The 16,492-nt window shown below is 42.8% G+C and overlaps 2 protein-coding genes across 8 annotated transcripts in view; one reads left to right on the top strand and one right to left on the bottom strand.

Moving 5' to 3' along the window:
- The window catches only part of ptpn13 (protein tyrosine phosphatase non-receptor type 13), a 28,124-nt gene extending 20,346 nt beyond the window's left edge, over positions 1–7,778 (top strand). For 4 of the 7 annotated variants that reach the window (XM_061292479.1, XM_061292480.1, XM_061292476.1 and 1 more), the window contains 25 exons: positions 107–492; positions 818–949; positions 1,652–1,745; positions 1,828–1,913; positions 2,013–2,187; positions 2,308–2,522; positions 2,607–2,705; positions 2,891–3,360; positions 3,445–3,577; positions 3,676–3,831; positions 3,911–4,082; positions 4,164–4,374; positions 4,454–4,530; positions 4,680–4,741; positions 4,822–4,977; positions 5,046–5,211; positions 5,335–5,522; positions 5,600–5,655; positions 5,734–5,834; positions 5,985–6,133; positions 6,202–6,292; positions 6,418–6,755; positions 6,815–7,030; positions 7,131–7,193; positions 7,269–7,778. In XM_061292479.1, coding sequence (XP_061148463.1) covers positions 107–492; positions 818–949; positions 1,652–1,745; positions 1,828–1,913; positions 2,013–2,187; positions 2,308–2,522; positions 2,607–2,705; positions 2,891–3,360; positions 3,445–3,577; positions 3,676–3,831; positions 3,911–4,082; positions 4,164–4,374; positions 4,454–4,530; positions 4,680–4,741; positions 4,822–4,977; positions 5,046–5,211; positions 5,335–5,522; positions 5,600–5,655; positions 5,734–5,834; positions 5,985–6,133; positions 6,202–6,292; positions 6,418–6,755; positions 6,815–7,030; positions 7,131–7,193; positions 7,269–7,346 — 4,070 coding nt within the window. In that variant the 3' untranslated portion in view covers positions 7,347–7,778. The remainder of the gene's footprint in view (positions 1–106; positions 493–817; positions 950–1,651; positions 1,746–1,827; positions 1,914–2,012; positions 2,188–2,307; positions 2,523–2,606; positions 2,706–2,890; positions 3,361–3,444; positions 3,578–3,675; positions 3,832–3,910; positions 4,083–4,163; positions 4,375–4,453; positions 4,531–4,679; positions 4,742–4,821; positions 4,978–5,045; positions 5,212–5,334; positions 5,523–5,599; positions 5,656–5,733; positions 5,835–5,984; positions 6,134–6,201; positions 6,293–6,417; positions 6,756–6,814; positions 7,031–7,130; positions 7,194–7,268) is intronic. The other 3 variants (XM_061292483.1, XM_061292477.1, XM_061292478.1) reach the window with 2 other exon arrangements.
- Positions 7,448–12,213, bottom strand: ggt5b (gamma-glutamyltransferase 5b). The gene is made up of 12 exons (XM_061292484.1): positions 11,894–12,213; positions 10,949–11,076; positions 10,789–10,881; positions 10,526–10,721; positions 10,153–10,313; positions 9,933–10,079; positions 9,720–9,850; positions 9,390–9,577; positions 9,236–9,327; positions 9,019–9,128; positions 8,820–8,930; positions 7,448–8,742 (listed from the first exon to the last, which is right to left on the bottom strand). Exons 1-12 carry the CDS (start codon positions 12,052–12,054, stop codon positions 8,596–8,598), a joined length of 1,665 nt encoding a protein of 554 aa, XP_061148468.1. The 5' UTR covers positions 12,055–12,213; the 3' UTR covers positions 7,448–8,595.
- Positions 12,214–16,492: the final 4,279 nt, after the last annotated feature.

Genomic DNA, 16,492 nt, shown 5'->3' with positions numbered 1-16,492 from the left:
TTCCATTTAGGTCAGGAGTGAGGTTCCTTACAAAATTAATATTAATATAAATTAATAAAGTTTTCCTCTATGTCCTATAATGCAAGTGTTCTTATTATTTATTCAGAGTCTTCATCTGGCTCTTCTTCAAGCAAGACCAAGTCTGCATTGGAGGAACTCAAGTCTGCTCAGCGAGAACTGGACGTTCCGTCAGCTGATCACATGACCTCCCGTCCCTTCCCAGCCCGACTCAGTTCCCCAACCTCCCAAGACATAATCGGCAACAATCCAACCCTCACTTCCAGCCAAGTCCATCAGTGCCTTGAAAGGGCAACTACCATACTTGCAACCCCAAATTCATCCTCGGATCCCCCGCCACCGGCGTTGCCTCCCAAAACTCGGAAGACCAAACTCTTAGAAGTTCCTAAGCTTTCCGAGTATTCCGATGGAGGGGATTCTGACGTGGATGAGGAGAGTCCCTCCAAAAGTCAAGAGAAACTAATGGTCAATAAGGTACTTTCACTTTTGTCGATTCTGGGGATGGGCATAAGAATTGATCGATTCAAAAGTTGTTTGAAATGTTTGTGTCTAGTTCGGCCTCCCTGTTCTTATGATGCCAAAGCAACATTGAATGCAATGATTCCACTTCCTCATTTCTTTCTCTTGTCTACCTTCACTAATTATCTGTTTATAACCAGTGCCTCTCATTGCATTTGACATGGCAATGCGAGGCTCTTTTGTTACAAACTGCATGTAATCCTCCTCCTCCTCCCCCACCTGCATGTCCCAGCTTGCGCTCATTCACCGTCATGCCTTCTTCTTCTTCTTGTGTTCACAGGACTACCACCCAGAACATTTAAACGGTAATGCCTCAGGTGTCAGTAGCCTCCGGCCCGGAGACCTATTTGACATTGAGCTGTCGAAAAAAGACAGCAGCCTGGGCATAAGTGTCACGGTACTGTTCGGCAAGGTTTTCACAATCTCTTTCTTAAGCCCCTTGTTTTCCCCTCCCCCCTCCATCTTGCATCGCTGATCATCGATGGCGTATTTTGCCGGGTTTGCCTTGCTTCACTGTGAATGGATCGGGTCCAATCTGGAAGTGCTTTTTGGGATTCCGGACTGTCACTCACCCTGCATGCTACATTTATTTATTTTGAACTAACACATTTTTTTTATTCTAACATTACTGGAAATATAGGACCTTTATTTAGCATATGTTATGTACATGTTTGCTCATACTTTATTGGTCAGGACTCATTTATGTAAACACCCTTAATTACGTTCAATTCTAGTGCTGTGTGTTTGTGTCCATAGTGAGTTTATTGAAGTAACTTAAAACAACTAAAACACACATCAACACAAAGCGGAATAGAAATGATGCTCATTGTCATTCATTTTGTAGCGAGTGGCACCATAGACCAGATTTAACTATTGCTAAACAAGAAAATGAATATCCAAGTTTCTTCATCGGTTGATTGACAAATAACTTCAATTTTATTTATCTAATCTTGCATGCCAAACAAATTGTTTTGTATTAAATCCGGCATACAGTATGGTGCTATCATTTAGTATATGACTAAAATTCCACACACCCATCAATCCCCCCCCAGCAAATATACCACCAGCATCTCTATTGGTTAGTTTTCATTTTAGATCTCGTCTCATTCTTTAGGGGGGAGCGAACACGACTATTCAGCACGGTGGCATCTACATTAAGGCCGTCATTCCCAAAGGAGCTGCAGAACTTGATGGAAGGATACTTAAAGGTATATGCAGATATCCTTACAGCACTGTAGAAAATAGATGGATAGATGTTGCCATTCTGATTTTTTTTGATGCCGTTCTCAGGGGACCGTGTTGTGGCCGTCAACGGAAAATCACTTGAGGGCGCCTCTCACCAGCAGGCTGTCGACGCTCTCAGGGACACGGGGCAGGTGAGTGACCATACCAGTTAGCTAGCTGCTAACTATAAGCGCTCTCTACCATTTGATTGTACTTATTGTGATGTCGATTTTTCGATCTTATCTTATCAGACGGTTCATTTGTTGCTGGAGAGGGGTCACCCACCCACGGAAAGGATCCACGCACCCGTCACTCCACAGTGCACACCGCTGCACTCCAGCAACAGCAGCCTCCGAGACGCTAGCAAGACTAAAGTAACGCCACAGGACCTCAAAGACAAGCCGGAGTATAGTTTTTTAACGCCAGGTAAAGCAGCAAATTTGCATACAGTTAAATAGGATACTATTGAAAACAATAGCACAGGAGCCTTAAGGCTAAACACAGAATAACACTTTTTTTTCTTCGTTTTCAAATTTGCTGTACCAGATAATGTATTTGAGGTGCGACTGGTGAAGAACGCCTCAGGACTGGGCTTCAGCTTCAGCCGGGAGGAGTACAACCCAGACGAATCTCCGGGCTCCAGTATGGTGCGAGTGAAGAAACTGTTCCCCGGTCAGCCGGCTGCCGAGAGCGGACGCATCAACGTCGGCGATGTCATCATGCGCGTCAATAAAACGCCCCTCAAAGGACTCTCCCAGCATGTATGAAAACTTTCCTTCTTGATGGTTTTTCGAACAGGAAAAAAAACCCATCCATTTATGTCAGAATTGTTTTTTTGTGTTCAGGAGGTAATATCAGCCTTGCGAGGAACAGGACAGGAAGTGACGTTGCGCCTCTGTAGACCGGAACTGGGCGTTCTTCCAGAGGTGGACATCTCATCTTTGGTGAGAATAACCAGCAAATAGTTACTATAATAAATGTATTTTACTACTCTAAATCAATAGAAAGTTGTTAATATGGTATTGTTGCTGTCACGTGTCCAAGTTTATGCAGTCAATAAAGAATTTGATAGATTCAGCATTGAAAGGTAAATGTGTTTTGTTTTGTTTGTGTGTGGGTTTCTTCTCAGACACCCAACCCATCACCCCGTAAAGAGCCACTCCCCCCGGCAAAGCCTGATCTCCCAAGGACCAAATCCTTCCCTGTACAGGATGACAGGAGAAGTCAGACAAGCGTGGAAGAAGCCCTGGAGAGACTGCGACTCAAATCCAGTGACAGCACAGAGAACTTCCAGGAGATGCCGCGTTTAAAGAAGTCCAAAAGTGTGGAGGACATCCTGGACAAGTTGCAAGTCAAAAACCACGGCCGACGTAACAGCTACAGCGACAGCACGGACGGCGATGAGGAGGTGGAGGAAGCGTTTAGCCCTAGCGCTCTGGAGCTTGGTGGACAGACATGGGACAGCAGTGTCTCCCAGACCCCGAGCGGCAGCAGCCTGGGACTCGGATCTTATGGAAGCAGCCGTCAGTTGGAAGACGGCGTCCAACCTGCTTTCTACTCGCCACAAATGGCCATGACCAGACTAGAACAAAGCAAGAGGTGACCAATCGAAAAAAGAATAGTTGTCGTGTAAATCTAATGTAATAATCAAAATAGACTAACTTTAACATTGTGTTCGGGCAGGAATCAAAGGTCCTCCCTCCAACTGCCGTCCTCCCATTCAGCCCCGAGTCCGGATCCGCTTCCTCCCCCTCTGCCCATGCCTTTACACCACTCTTTGCCTCCAAACGGTACAGAGCTGGACGAACTTCTCCCGGTAAGGCCGTTGTCAACCACCGTGAAATAAAACCAAAGTGAAATCTTACAAATCTGGTTTAAGGTTTCCATCTGTTGGATATGTGTCTGTGTTGATAGGAAGTGGAGCTGAAGGTGTCACTAATGAAATCTGAAAAGGGCAGCCTTGGCTTTACGCTGACCAAAGGCAGCGATCACGGTTGTTACATCCATGACATTGTTCAGGATCCCGCCAAAAGTGACGGACGGCTCAGGCCTGGCGACAGAATGCTCAAGGTCCAGAATCATCCATTGCTCTTTTTGTTTTAAAAATCAAGATAGCGCCACTCTCATCTCGCGTGGCTTTTATTCATAGGTCAACCAGACAGACGTGAGCAACATGGGCCACACCGAGGTGGTAGAACTTGTGCGTTCAGAGCCTCGGGTAGTGAACTTGGTGGTGGGCAGGGTGTTAGATGGCCCTAAACCCTACATCGATGCCCACCTGCTGCCCGATATCTGCTTTCAAGACATCCACAAGCCGCTCGGTAAGAAGATCTACGATTTAAATCCAACCGATGAAGTAATACACTTGTCAGTAAGAGATGATTCCTGGTTCCTCCTTGAAGGTCTGGTGTTAGACGGCGGGAGGGACAGCGCGTACGGTCTCGTGTTTGTCAAGGACATCCTCGCCGGATCAGCGGCATTGGAAGAAGGCAGCTTGAGACCCCTGGATGTCATTCATTACATTAACGGTGCACCCACTCAGGAACTCACCCTCAGCGAGAACACCAGATTGTTGGAACTATCCTGTGATGACCTGACTCTTAAAGCCACAAGGTAGTGTGATGTAGCCATTAAAGAATAATATAATTTTTTAGTTGGAACTCATTTTTTTCTCTCTCGCTCTCACTCAAAGGGATGGCAACCCTGTACTTCCTGGGAAAACTGTTTCTACACGCAACGTCAGGTCCAACGCGTCATCTGGCATAAATGGTATGTTCCAAGTTTGCCTAAGATTATACAATCCGCTTGTAAATAGACACCAATAAATGAACAAGAACGTTTTTGTGTGACTATTAAAACCCTCGTTGTGTTGCAAAAAAAAGAAAAAGGCCAATATTTGTGACTGTTTGTCATTCAAGGGTTCCGCACAACAGAAGATCCAATGGAGAATGAGTTCTTCTCAGTCTTGTCTTCTTTAGAAGTAGGTTGAATTCAGAAAAAAAACCGTTTTTTTTGTTCGTAGTGTACAATGTGGGCTTGTTAACACGTTTGAACGTACAGGAGGAGGTGATCAAGCTAGAGCTGGACAAGCCGCACTCCGGGGGTCTCGGTTTCTCCGTGATCGGAGGTGAGCGAGGCATCTTCGTCAAGTCCATCACTGCGGGCGGAGTCGCGGAGGCCTCGGGCAAGTTGCAAGTGGGCGACAGGCTTCTGAAAGTAAGTTTTTTTTATTTAACATTCCTTATGAAAATGAGCTTTTGTCTGAGGCTATTTTGTGTTGGCAGGTAAATGAAGAGCCAATGACTGGCATCTCGCACACCAAAGCTGTCACCACCATTCGCAAAGCTAAAGGCCTGGTCCGCCTGGTGGTGTCCAGGCCGCCTGACCAGAACCCCAGCACCTACCTGGCCTATCTGCCCATGAACACGGACAAGTGCAATGGAAACGCAGGTACCAGTGTGCCTCGGGTTTGTCTCCGATAACACAAAAGCAAAACTCTCACGGTTTGTAAATAGTCAATGTTTTCTTCTCAGATCTAAGTGAAGTTGTAAATAGTCAATGTTTTCTTCTCAGATCTAAGTGAGGACAGCGGGGTGAAGACCAAGTTGGGTAGTCCCCATAATTTACTCAAATCCGATTGTCCGTCATTACCGCCGACCGACTATGACGAAGGCCCGCCCCATCCCACAAAGGAGCACAGTGCCGAACTCTCTGAAGACACGGACTACGACGGCTCCTCTTTGCCCGAAGACTCGCCTGAGGTTCTCATCAAAGCTCTCAATCTAACTATTAAACATTTACAATTCACCTTTTAATTGCTTTCCCTTTTACTCCTTAGGGTTCCCGTAAGGTTGAATGGCTGGAGGAGAGCGTGGACACCCCCAGCAATGAAAAGTAAGAGTTGGCTATCGTAGAGTGGATTTTCGATGTTGTTTATTTTTTTAACATCCCATCTGTTGTTTGAATGGGCAGTTATCTGCAAATGAGCGCTGGCCAGCTCGAAGATGATGACGTCATCACGTGGGGAAGCGATGAGCTGCCCATTGAAAACCTCAATTCCAAATTCAGTAATGGTGAATATTTGATTCTTTATATGTAATAAGCACCAATTACTATTAGAATCTTGTAAGTGCCGCGATAAATAATATTTTGGATTTTTCTGAGGATTCAAATGTTTTTTCTTCATTTTCTAATATAGTGTGTTTTGTTGTGCTTTGACGCAGATGGGCCGATCATCACAGAGGAAGAGATGACTTCCTTGCCACTGGTTGAGGTGGTCCCCGACGGCCAGTACACGGGTCTCAAGCTCAACGGCGTCGTGCGCATGATGAAGGGCCTTCTGGACCAGAAAGTCCCCCAGCAGGAATTTGAGGTGAGACCCTCTCGATAATCTCACTGATCTGTGGATCCTCTCATCATGCTGGCGACACTTGCTTGTAGAATCTTCAGAATCTTCAACCTCTGGACGACTGTTTGGTTGGCCAGACGAAGGAAAACAAGAGGAAGAACCGCTACAAGAATATTGTCCCTTGTGAGTTCACACATTTGAATAGGGGAGGGGGACACAGAGGGATCCATTTTAAGTGTTAAGGCCTTAGTTATGAGGCCTTTTATTTTTTTTCTCCATTAAATTTCTCCATATCTCTTTTCCTGCAGTCGATACCACACGAGTGGTGCTCGGCACAAATGGCGGCTATATCAACGCCAACCACATTAAGATGGCCGTGAAGGACGAAGAATTTGCATACATCGCCTGCCAGGGACCCTTGCCCACCACTATGGGCGACTTCTGGCAGATGGTGTGGGAGCAGAAGTCCAACGTAGTAGCCATGATGACGCAGGAGATCGAGGGCGGCAAGGTCAAGTGCCAACGGTACTGGCCCGACTCGCCGGGAACCACGGAGATGGTGGATCAGCGTCTGCAGGTCAAGTTGGTCAAAGACCAATACCTGGACCACTTTGTCATCCGGCTCGTGGAGGTCAAAGATGTAACGGTAAGGCCGTGAAAAATCTGTAAAGAAGCGAGGATTATCTGACGAACGTTGTCGTCCAGACGGATGAAACGCAGCTGGTGACGCACCTGAACTACACGGGCTGGCCCGACCACGGGACGCCGTCGCAGCCCGAGCAGCTGCTCACCTTCATCTCCTACATGAGGCACGTGCACCGCTCGGGCCCCATCATCACGCACTGCAGCGCAGGCATCGGACGCTCCGGAACGCTTATTTGTATCGACGTGGTCCTCGGTCTCATCAGCAAGGACGCCGACGTGAGTGGGACTGAATTTTTGCATACATTTTGAAATGACATTTGATACTTTGCAGTGTCAAAACGTTTAACATAAGAATGATGTTGGTTTGCCTTTTCAGTTTGATATTTCCGATGTGGTACGAAACATGAGACTCCAGCGAAAGGGAATGGTCCAGACAGAGGTGCTCTTGACTAATGAGTAACTTTGAAAGCATGACTTTTTACACATCTTACGTATGTTTTTATGTGCCTTCCAGGACCAGTATATCTTCTGCTACAGGGTGATCCACTATGTCCTAGAATGCCTTCAAGATGAGAAGAATATTTCAGGATAGTCACTAGCAGAAAAGGCCAAATCATTAAATATTTTAAAAATACCATAAATATGAATCCCACTCAACCCTGAAATAAATTTATATTTTTTATTGTATGTTTGCTCTTTTTTTTTTTTAGTTCTCTTCCTTTTGGCTGCTACCCCTCACCCCCTCGTGCAAAGATGAGAACTGCTGATTGTATTTCTTATATCGACCTATAAGAGAACACTAGTGTTTTTATTTTCCAGATAAAATGATTACATGTGGACCAATGACATCATATTGTATGTGGAACAAAATTGTGACTATTTTTTTTTTGTTTGTTTATTGATGCTGGAACTTGCCTTGACAGAATACTATGTCAGTATTTGCTTTGCTCGCTGCCTGAAGCTACATGGTGAACTTAAATGTGTACATATTCATCTGCTAAAAATTAAAATAGATACATTTTCATTGTTCTGAGCCTTTTTGGGGGTTTGAGTTCATTTATCTTGTTAAAGTTTATAAAAGAAGGCTGGTTTTCCATCCTTCCATCCATTTTCTGTAACACCGTCATATTTTTAGCTTCCGGAATGGTGGAGTAGCATTGTATATGGACACCACAGGCCCTGACCTGAACCAAAAAAAAGTAATACTAATAATAAGAGTAAAGAAAAACGATTTCTTTCCGGTGGGTCAATTTTCAGACATTTTCTTGAGGCACATTTGTATTTGTTAACAGTAAATGTGCTTGTGTGACTTGCAGCACAAGCAGAACGCCGTGCAACATCTTTGACACCTGTGGTGACAACACTCATGAGGTATGTTCAAATTCTTATCACTGTATTTTTTATGTTGTTTTTCTGCAATACGTGATGCTAAATGGGCAAGTGATTTTTGGTAAATGTGGCCCCTGCTCACCTAACTAGAAGGTAGCTGAACATAATTTCTCTACTCCATAAAAATGTCAATTAATGGTTATATAATTTCATCTTTCCACTCCAAAGGTGAAAATGCTGACAGAAATAAATGCTGAATTAATCAAATGACCATTTGTATAATAACTGTTTTATCATTTACAATGAACAAATCATGTGTTAATTGGTTGTTCAAAAATAAATTCAATGTATTCCACTGCTAGTAAATAAAAAAATATATATTAAAAAGGCATCATGAAAAATAGATAATAGAACATACACAAACATTCTTCTACAAAGTCCCAAAAAAGTTCACCTGATCATTGACCATAATAGAAGACAGTCTTTAAGGCAAATTGTAAATCGTGTTCAAGTCAGTATCCATCTGCCATCCCGTTCTTCCTTGCGTCCGATTCGGCCATAATGCATCCTTTCTCCTTATCCACACCATTCACAATGTTAAAAAAATACTGCATTTGTCCAACTTGATGCCCGAGAGCTTTGAGGCCGTCGATTACAGACTGAAAGGAAAGCGAAAACGTATCACGACTTTCATAAGTCATCGTATCCGATCGTCGAGTGCATTATGACAGCTCACCTGGTCAAAAGTGGGCGGAAAATTGACATTATTCTTGGAATCCACAAATACAATGGGAGCGTCGATCGCTTCTTTTAGACTCATTCCTAGCCACAGGTGATTTATTACAGACTAGGGGACACAGGAAAATATAAAACAAAATCAATAAAGGACACACACAAATATATATTATATATATATATACTTATATAATTCATACCAAGGCCACTGCACCGGTGATCATGCTTCCCCCTGCTCCACCAATCACAAGAAGCCCCCCAGATTTGGACTCTAGTATTGCTGGTGTCATTGAGGAGGGAGGCTGCTCACCTGAAGCAACAAATTTGAAATAGCTTAATTCAATGGACTGTTCCCTCCAAAAGGACCCAATCACGCAAGTGTGTGTCCATTTGTGTCTTCACAGAGCTGAACCTTACCAGGCTTCAGTGTGTCTACTTTCCCGCAGAAGTCAGCCAGCTCATTATTAAGGATGATCCCCGTACGTGGGGAGTAAACGCCTCCTCCGAATCTAGACCAAAACATGATGACAATCTTCATATTTCAAGACATTTCCAACAAGCGTCTCCTCACAGATGGTTGATGGTGCTGGTGGCAGAGACGGCCAGTCCGTCTTCATCCAGCACGGATACTTGCGACGTTCCCGTGTGATCGGGCGGCGGCTTGACGTTGGAGTAATACGACGGCGGGTGAGTGCCGCTGGAAGAAATCATTGTCCTGATATGATCGATAAAGTCGGGATCTATCAGATGCTCTGCACTCTGTAAGAAGATGACATTCCCGAACCTATTTTACACTTTGAGGTCTCGTTTGTGAGGGCAGTCCTGGAACTTCTCTGTTACATTTTTAATGGAACCATTTTTGTACACAAATCACTATTGTGCTTAAATGTAAAATCCTAACCTTCTCACTGTTGAAAAAAGGATCACGAATGCTCCTTCGCTGGCCATTGGCAAATTTGACGGCCTCTATATAATGGTGGTAAAACTGAATTTTTCCTTCCCCTTCCAGGGAATGTGGTGTCATGGAGAACCCTGTAAAAAAAAAAAAAAATACAAACACTATTTGGATATTCAGCTTCTTTGCTTAACTGACATGAAATGAGAGAGGAGAAACCTTGCATGATCTTGAGGATAAAGGCAAGCAGGGCGCCCCCAGCAGGCGGTGGAGGGATGTGCATCAGCATGTCCCCCAGAGGAACTGTCCACGGGTCCACCACCCTTGTCTGGTAAGACCTCAGATCCTCCATTTCTAATGTCCCACCTAAAAGAGTGATGGATAGAAACACATAGAATATAGAAATATAAATAAAGAATAATATTGTGTTGCGTCCCACCTGCGGCTTTGACGTCGTGAATTAAATCCAAGGCCATCTCGCCAATGTAGAAAACATCCGCTCCTTTCTTGGCAATTGTCTCCATGCTCTCAGCAAGTTGAGGAAACTTGATTACGTCTCCTGTCTCAAGAACACTCTTGTTGTTGTTGCAAAAAACTTCACTGGAACACAGACATTATTCCAAATGTTAATTTGCTTTATGATTTAGAAAGAAACATGTTGAAGAATAAAGAAAAATATAAATAGAATTAAAGTCATTCATGATTTTGATTTATTTTTTACTTGGGTGTACTTCCACAGTCAGCCACTAGATGGCAGCACACTATTTTGTTTGACAATTTAAAAGAAGAGAGGAAACTAAGTATTTCAGTACCAGAGGGATGATTGTTCTATTCTTCTTTTCACATTGGGTATGGCAAGAATCTTCCCCAGGTGAGGAGGCACCTGGAGGCCCTCTCTGGCCAATCTTACGGGCTCCTCGAAGAGCTTGGACCACGGCAGCTTGCCATAGCGCTTGTGAAGGGCCTCGTAGCCCCGGAGCTCACCGGGAACTCCAATCCACTGACTACCTTGGAGTGCACAATATCGGAAATGGTAATCTTCATGCATATTTACCAACACACATTGTGGAATTACCTGCCATATTTTTTGAGCCAGTGCAGTCATCCAACAGGTTGCTTTTAAAATTGCGTGGGACAGTCTCTCGGAAGTTGTACACCGTCACCTTACCTGGAACGAAAATACATGCAACCGCATCACTGACAATCCGCTTTGTGAGATTCTTGTCAGCACCAACCTGTTTTATTTCTAACTGTTACTACAGAGCCTCCACCGAGTCCCATACTCTGAGGGTAGACCACGGCGGTGCACAGGAGGGCCGCGATGGCGCCGTCCACTGCCGAGCCGCCCTGCTGCAGCATGTTCCTGGAAGACATTCAGGTATGCGTAGGGGCGTTTGTGTACCCTCCAGTAAAAAGGACATAAACCAAAATGACTGGATATGTGAAATATGTCAGATGATTATTCTTATAATTAATTCTCATTTTTATTCAGTAATTGACATTAAGTGTAAATATTTTTTGTCATTTATTTACATTTCGGACTATATAGCAATCGACCTAATTAATTCAGCAACTTCAATATGAATAAAATCCAACTCACAATCCAAATATTTTCCCATCGTGTCTCAATATATTGTGTTAGTGATCAATGTAAAATTATGGAGAGATGCATCGCAATCTAGACGCACACATTCAACCAAACACAAATATAATCACCTAAATTTAAAGTGACTCAAGTACTTGGCAAAGCCAAAAAAAATCTAACTGGTTGCCAGTCAATACTATCACAGAGACCATTTCTGATGGGTTAAACAAAGCTGAAAATTGACTTTTTCATAACATGGTAGATACAAAGATTTATTTTAAAAAGTCTACACACCCCTTTCCTGTTCAAAGCCTAGTTTGGTTTAAATTGTCTACATTTCAAAAACCATTTGAACAGTGGTGTGTAGCATCATTTAACTGCCCGTCTAATCTCAGTTTGCATGTTATGTAGAGACATGAGATAAGCAGCATACCCATGTGGACATTAACTATCTTATCCAATCTCTTAACCTGCTTATCACCTCAGTCAGATTCTCAGAAACTGCCGACTCAGCAAAAAGCATGCCGCAAACTTTTGCGACGAAAGCCATAGAAGACCACAAAAAAAGAATCGAACCGATCGAGAGTTTACTTACTTGCCAACCTGAGAGCAAAGCAGCGAGTCTGCGGCCACGGCAGCGTGCCGGAATCCGCCCGAGCACGACGTGAACATCAGAGTGGCCACGCACACGCACACGAGTGCCACTATGCATAGCAGCGTGCTCGCCAGGCAGCAGCACCACTTGGATTTGCCCATCTCAGTCAAAGGGCAACGCAAGGTCACTCACTTGACATCTGTCAAGCGTCTTTGGACTTTTGAAAAGCGCTATACAAATTTAATGAATTATTATTATTATCTGGCTGCTCCTGCTGCTGATGTGCACTGAATGAAGTTCATGGGGTTGTCACGGGAACATGCACCGCTCGCACTGCCTGGCTCCACCGCTTAGGGACCGTCAAAAAATGATTCCTTTCAACTACTGCGATGCTTTGGCTTTCGACTCGGCATGAGATTCGTCAGCGTTTTGTGTTTACCCTTTTTTCTTGATATGTCTGATTTGTACTTTTTGTACAGCACTTTGTATGCAGCCGTAGTTGTTTTTAAATTGCTGTATGAATAAAGTTGAGTAGAATATGGTGTGTGTGTATACATGCACACACACACACACACACACACACAAAACTATAATAACATAATTTTGAATATCGTGTGTGATTATTGGCTGGCAACCAATCCCTCTGGCCCCCAAAGGAAGTGCAATTTAATGACGCTCCCTAAGTGACCCCAGCCCCCCTGCTGCTGTCTTCTTCCTTCCGGTCCAGATGGGCTTGTGTAAACCTCTACAAGTTCACGCACTCTTTCTTTTGTCAGATCATGGACATCCATGTACGGGGTCCACGTGTGCTATGTCCATAAATGGTAACGTAGATGTCATCAACAAACTCAATTGTGTTGTTGCAGTCTCTTGAGGAAAATTTCAGCCTGTTGGACTTTTCTATCTGTGTATTTTTTATATCTCTTATTTTTGTGTAATTCTTTTGAGTATTTTTTAAAATAGTTTCTTTATGTACAATCTTTTCATATAATTTTTCATCATTCATATTTTTTCCTATTGTTATTCTTCAAAAGCAGACACGTTATTTAATTATTTTTGAAATAATTTTAAAAATAGAATTATTTTATAGTCGTGGTTCTTTAAGTAAAATGCAGTCCAGAACCGTTAGTCTGGTTGTTTCACACATGGCCACAAGGGGGAGACGTTGAACGTTTCCCATTATAGTAGCCCTCTGACACAATATTAAATATTGCAAAATGTTTTAGTGCACTAATGCTTGTATATCTTCATATTTTCTCACCTCTTGGAGTCAAGTTAATGCCATTTCAAATCAAGACCTTATATTCATTAAACATATCAATATATATTACTATATAGTAACACCTGTATAGGAAACATGCATGTTGAAGCTTATGAAGGTTAAGCGACAACTGTCGGAGTCGTGACTCCTTCAAACTATATATGTATGGATATATGTGCATACATTTAAATATGTATATAAGTACATAGTATATTATATATTGTATACATGTTTAATAATATATTATAATGATAAATCCTAGTATTTTTATTTTTTCCATTTTTGTATTTTTATCCATTCATTGAATAATTATTGTAATATTTTTTCTAATCAATTCATTTTTTTTTATTGAATGGGATAAATTATGACTGCCGAGTAACCCCAAGGTTTTACTACCGTGTGCATCGTTTCATTCATGACTGTTACTTCCTTCCAATGGTGAACATTTGAGAGGGCAGCGCAGGAGCTTAAACATCTCTCCTGCCTGCTCTGTACCTAATAATAGTGCACCGTTAATATTTTCTAGCCTGCGTCATGCCCACCCACCCGTGCCACTCTCTATTCACTCCATTTCTATGTGTGCCGCCTGCACCTTTTAGTGCTGTTGGCAGCTGTCACTCACTCTCTTCAGGCTTGGGCAGTCTTTTATTCTCAATTGCTGCCAACAGGGTGGTGTATTTGCAGAGATTAAAGTATACATTCATTATAAAATGACAAATAAGCACAGGGCTTCTGATTTGACAATTCAGGTTCCTAATGAAGTGTCCCTGTAGGTGAGCTACACTGCATATTCCAACCACTAAATGAATAATTATTAAATGAATACCTCTATCAAAACAATACAGCACGTCGTACATTATGTATGGGGGTCATTATCAATCCTTCCTCGATAATTGGATGCGCTTCATCTGAGCTTTCAGTTCATAATCGGTCTGCCGATGACACTGGGGACTTTTTAATGAACTTGCAACTTCAGCCAAAGAGTTGGACAACGTGTTGGGAGTGGACGTCTTGTCTTCCAGCTGTAGCTCGCATAAATATTTTAGATTTGCTTATTAATCTTTCAGTGTGGCAAACTGTGCCGTGGCACGTGTACTAGCTGGGTCAGGGACCACCGTAACAACAACTTTAGGTAATCCGGGACATTTGAATATTTGATGATGCCAAATATGGATTTTTTTATTATGTTTATATTATATGGAAATTAAGGGCATTTCCAGGCGTTTCCTTGCATGACTTGTGATATGCAGTAGTGGGAAGAGTTCTAAAACTAAGGAGCCGTGGAGGACGTCTGCTACACATGGTTTATATTCAAAAATCAGTATCATGAGCTCACACTATAAATTTATTTATTTATAGTTAATCCTCCAAACGCGCCTGTGTGTGTCTGTGTGTTTGCACAACTTTAAATGGGCCACCCAGCTCCCTGAGGCTTGCTCATCTGCAACAAGTCTAGAAAAAATAAATAGCAAATCTGTATAGAGAAAATATTGGTCTTTTTTTTTCGTCCATCGAAACATAATTTGAGCCACCAGGCCACAGGGGGGAGTGCCCACCCGCCAACATGTCTAAGGGACGGATCTCTTAAAAATAATCATACTAATAATAAGAATTAAATCATCATCTGTCAAAGTAGCAACACTAACCATTAAACATTTTCCGGAATGTGGCCCCTTGTAAAGTGGAAGTCAACCTCAAAATTAACTTTGTAATAATATGATCTGTACAGTCCAGCTAGTCAAAACAGACTTCTGATTAATGTTAAATTTATTGAATACGAGTTAACCAGCAAAATCCACCTGGTTTTATACATCTCAGAGGGCGGCCATTTTGCCAAATACTATCGACTTAAAATGACATCACTTACCGGGTCTCGGGTCACAACGACACACCAGTGTTCTGAAGCTGAGCCTTGATGGGATGTGACCTAAAACCTAGCAACTGTGATGTCATTTTCAGTCGACGGCAAGTGGCAAAATGGCCGCCTCCTAAATTTGAATAGGTGGATTTTGCTGGTTAACAATATTAATCGAAATGCCGTGTTTACACTATAGAGGGCACATACAACATATTGTAAAGGGGAAAAAATAGCTTAACTTCATCTTTACGTGTGATAAGGACGGTAAGGGAGCAGATAGGTTAAAGTAGGTGACTGCTTGAGATGCGGTGGAGATAGTCATGCTCTCCCTGCAGCGCAGGAGACACAGATGTCAGAACGCACACGTTCCCCTGGGAGCGGGAGGCAAAATGTGCTCATTTCACACTTTTTCGCTATCAAGCTCAAGTCTTAATTGGCCCCCGCACACATACGCACACATATACACACACGAGCATACTACACTCACTGCTTTTTTCTCTTTTTTTGCCCTGCATGGACATCTGCTGCGGGACTTAAATGACCCTCGGTGTAAACATGGCTCTGTTAGCATTCTCATGCAAGTCTCCATTGCAAATGTGCTCTTAAGTAGTGCAAAGGCACACTTCTCATTATCAAGCGTGAACATTATGCAAACCTAGCCAGCGACATAAGCCATTTTTCTTATCTCATAGGCAAAGAATACATTTTGAAGTGTATAAGCAGCTAGAAAAGATCCCCCCCCAAATATTAACAGCTCTCAGCAGAACAAGCTTGAAGGATAAGAATGAGGCAAGTATCGAGCATGTGTGATACGCCGATGAGGATGTTAGACAGAAACCACAATTTTCGACACACGAATAAAATAGATATTCTTGTTATTTTGTTTACTTGTTGAATCAGTCTATTTCCTGGTTTGTTCCTGTGAATTCTCCATTTAGTCTTCTCTTCAGGAAGAAAAATGCATGTTCTATTGGGTTGAGGTCCAGTAAATGGCCAGTTTTCCACTTTTGCCTTTTTTTGTTGTTTGCAGTGTGATTTGAGTCATTATTGTTGAATCGGTGAAGCTACTCACAATTAGTTTTCATGCAATTCTCTGTAAATTGCAGGACAAAATGTTTTTTTTAGACTACTACTGGGAGAATTTTGTTTTTAAAAAGTTTTGTGTATTTTTTCTTCTCACTTTATTGGTTAAGTGGGCAAGTGCTGGCAAGAGTGAAAATGAGGAGTTGATATAAACTTGCAGGATGAAAAGACTGATAGCAGCGCCCCCCTTCACTGAGAGCTGCAGTGGATTCTTCTTTTCATTCTTGTGGCAAATTATGCGCGTGATAATCCGTGGTGACGTGGGTCCTTTTGGTGAACTCATAGCGTGGACTGTGTGAGTGCGCGCATTCAAAGTTGGAGCAAGTGTGAGGGAACAGTTCCCTTGCAATTGTCCCAGCGGCAGGTGGCTGCTGCTGCTGCTGCAGACCTCCATCCA

This window comes from Syngnathus typhle, linkage group LG12, assembly GCF_033458585.1.
Source record: "Syngnathus typhle isolate RoL2023-S1 ecotype Sweden linkage group LG12, RoL_Styp_1.0, whole genome shotgun sequence".
NCBI classification, from domain to species: Eukaryota; Metazoa; Chordata; class Actinopteri; order Syngnathiformes; family Syngnathidae; genus Syngnathus; species Syngnathus typhle.
The sequence above is the reverse complement of the archived record's forward strand: the minus strand, read 5'-3'. Positions and strand labels throughout refer to the sequence as shown.